The sequence below is a fragment of the Acanthisitta chloris genome, unplaced genomic scaffold (assembly GCF_000695815.1).
Source record: "Acanthisitta chloris isolate BGI_N310 unplaced genomic scaffold, ASM69581v1 scaffold37416, whole genome shotgun sequence".
NCBI lineage: Eukaryota > Metazoa > Chordata > Aves > Passeriformes > Acanthisittidae > Acanthisitta > Acanthisitta chloris.
In genome coordinates, this window is record NW_008680404.1 from 12012 (window position 1) to 13863 (window position 1852).

The 1852-nt window shown below is 54.8% G+C and overlaps 1 protein-coding gene across 1 annotated transcript in view; it reads left to right on the forward strand.

Moving 5' to 3' along the window:
- KSR1 (kinase suppressor of ras 1) overlaps window positions 1-124 on the forward strand; it is a gene marked incomplete at its 5' end in the record, with an annotated part of 12113 nt that extends 11989 nt beyond the window's left edge. Inside the window, one exon of the mRNA XM_009077690.1 lies at window positions 11-124. Within this exon, the coding sequence (XP_009075938.1) occupies window positions 11-89 (79 nt within the window). The remainder of the gene's footprint in view (window positions 1-10) is intronic.
- Between the last annotated feature and the right edge of the window lie 1728 nt (window positions 125-1852).

The following is a 1852-nucleotide window of genomic DNA, read 5'->3' on the forward strand; positions in this document are numbered from 1 at the left end:
CTCTCTGCAGCATTAACAGTAGCAAAGTTGTCCTGCGTTTTGAAAGGTTTGGCTTGGGAATCCTGGAGCCGAGTAACCCAAAGCTCTAGCCTGGTGTCCTTGTGACCATGTTGTCTGCCTGCTCACACAGCATCAGAAACCCTCCCTGGGGCTCTGCAGCCCCCGAAGCCACATGACCATCAGCTCAGCCCCGGGTCCTGCCTGAGCACCAGCAGTTATTTAAACGATGTTTACATGACACTTTTGTGTGAACTCTATTTTTTTTAAACATAATAAACAGTGAATCAAGTTTAACTACAGCCATTCTCAATAGCACTGAAAGCGAAGAAGTGCTGGCTCCCCCCAGGGCTGGGGGCAGCAGGAGCTGCCCCAGCCGGCGGCACGACTCTCCTCCCTGGCAGGGCGCGACGCCAAGGCCTTGGCCTGCCCGAGGGAGCTGCTCTCACCCAGGTACAGCCCATCCTGCTGCACTGGGACGTGCCCACAGCAGCCAGGGAGCCCCGAGGTTTGTTGCAGCAGGGCTGGGCCAGCCTGGGCACCCTGAATTGTGCTCCACCAGAGCAGATGTGGTGCTGCAGGGAGTGTCCGCCCTTGGGGCTCTGTCTCAGCTGATGACTCGAGCACTCTTCTCCACAGAACTCGCACTAAAACCTGTTCCTTCTCATAGAATCCCAGAGAATTAAGACTTGCTGGCCTTTAAAAATAAACCCATGACTTGTCACAGCTCTGCACAGGGCCTAAATTCTTTTGAAGTTTAGGCCCAAGTTCTAGTCCCCTAACCTGCAGCATTTCTGGAAACACATCACTGCCCTATAGCCTCAGCCCTTCCAGCCCCAGCACTGTTTTGGTTGTAGAAGAAAAGGCATTTTCCAGAGCTGCAGGGAGAGGCAAGAGAGACAGGACAAGGGAAGAGCCATCCCTAAATGTGCATTAACTAAGGCCTTGATGCACTCCCATCTATGTTCCTCAGCCTCTGCAGGAGAACCCTCAAAACACTACAGACATTCAGACCCTTCCTGTCTGTACAGCACTTGTTTTGCTGAGACTGCTCCCTAGGGCTCTGGAGTCACCAGATTTCACAGCACATTACACCCCACCACAGATCCCTCTCCCCACCCGTCACGAGGGCTCAGGGCTGGGCAGCTCTGAAATCCTCTGTGAGCAGAGGAGGTTCAGCTGCCTTGTGTGGAGAACTGTGTCACAAACCCTGCGAGTTCTGTGGAGAGAGCGTGAGAGCTTTACTGCTCTGTGCAAGTCACAGCCTCCTACAAGTGTTTTGGCAGAGCCTTTTTCAATGTGTCTCAGACATAAATGAGCAAATGGGCTTGGCCTGGCCAGGGATGGCATTGCAGTACTCTCCTGATCCCCTTTCCTCTTCCCGTGGAAGGGGAATTAACCCCCTCCAAGGCTGTTCCACCTGCACCCTCAGGGCTCTGCAGGACTTGCTGCTGTTTGTTCTCTCTCAGTAATTGTGTGCCAGCAGTTTGAAGTAGAAGTTGTTTTCTCACAGGTGCTGCTCCCTCGGCTGGAACCCTCTGGGGGCTTCCCAGGGCTTCCTGCCTCAGGGAAGGGGCAGGAGCTGCTGCCAGACAGTGTCCCTGAGCACACCTGGGCACATAAACCAGCACCAGGGGGTCCCAGTGTGGGACCAGTGTCTCCCTGAGCGTGTGCAGGAACCACAGTGTGCTCGGGGTTTGTCTCCTGAGGGCAGGGACAGCCACCACTGCATGTCCAGCCAGACAAAATCATTACAAACCCCAACAGACTCACCATCTGTCCTTCCTGTGACTGCCCTGACTGCAATCCAGCCTGTCTGTGGAGACCCTTCCTGTCCCCCCCTGCTGCACCCTGT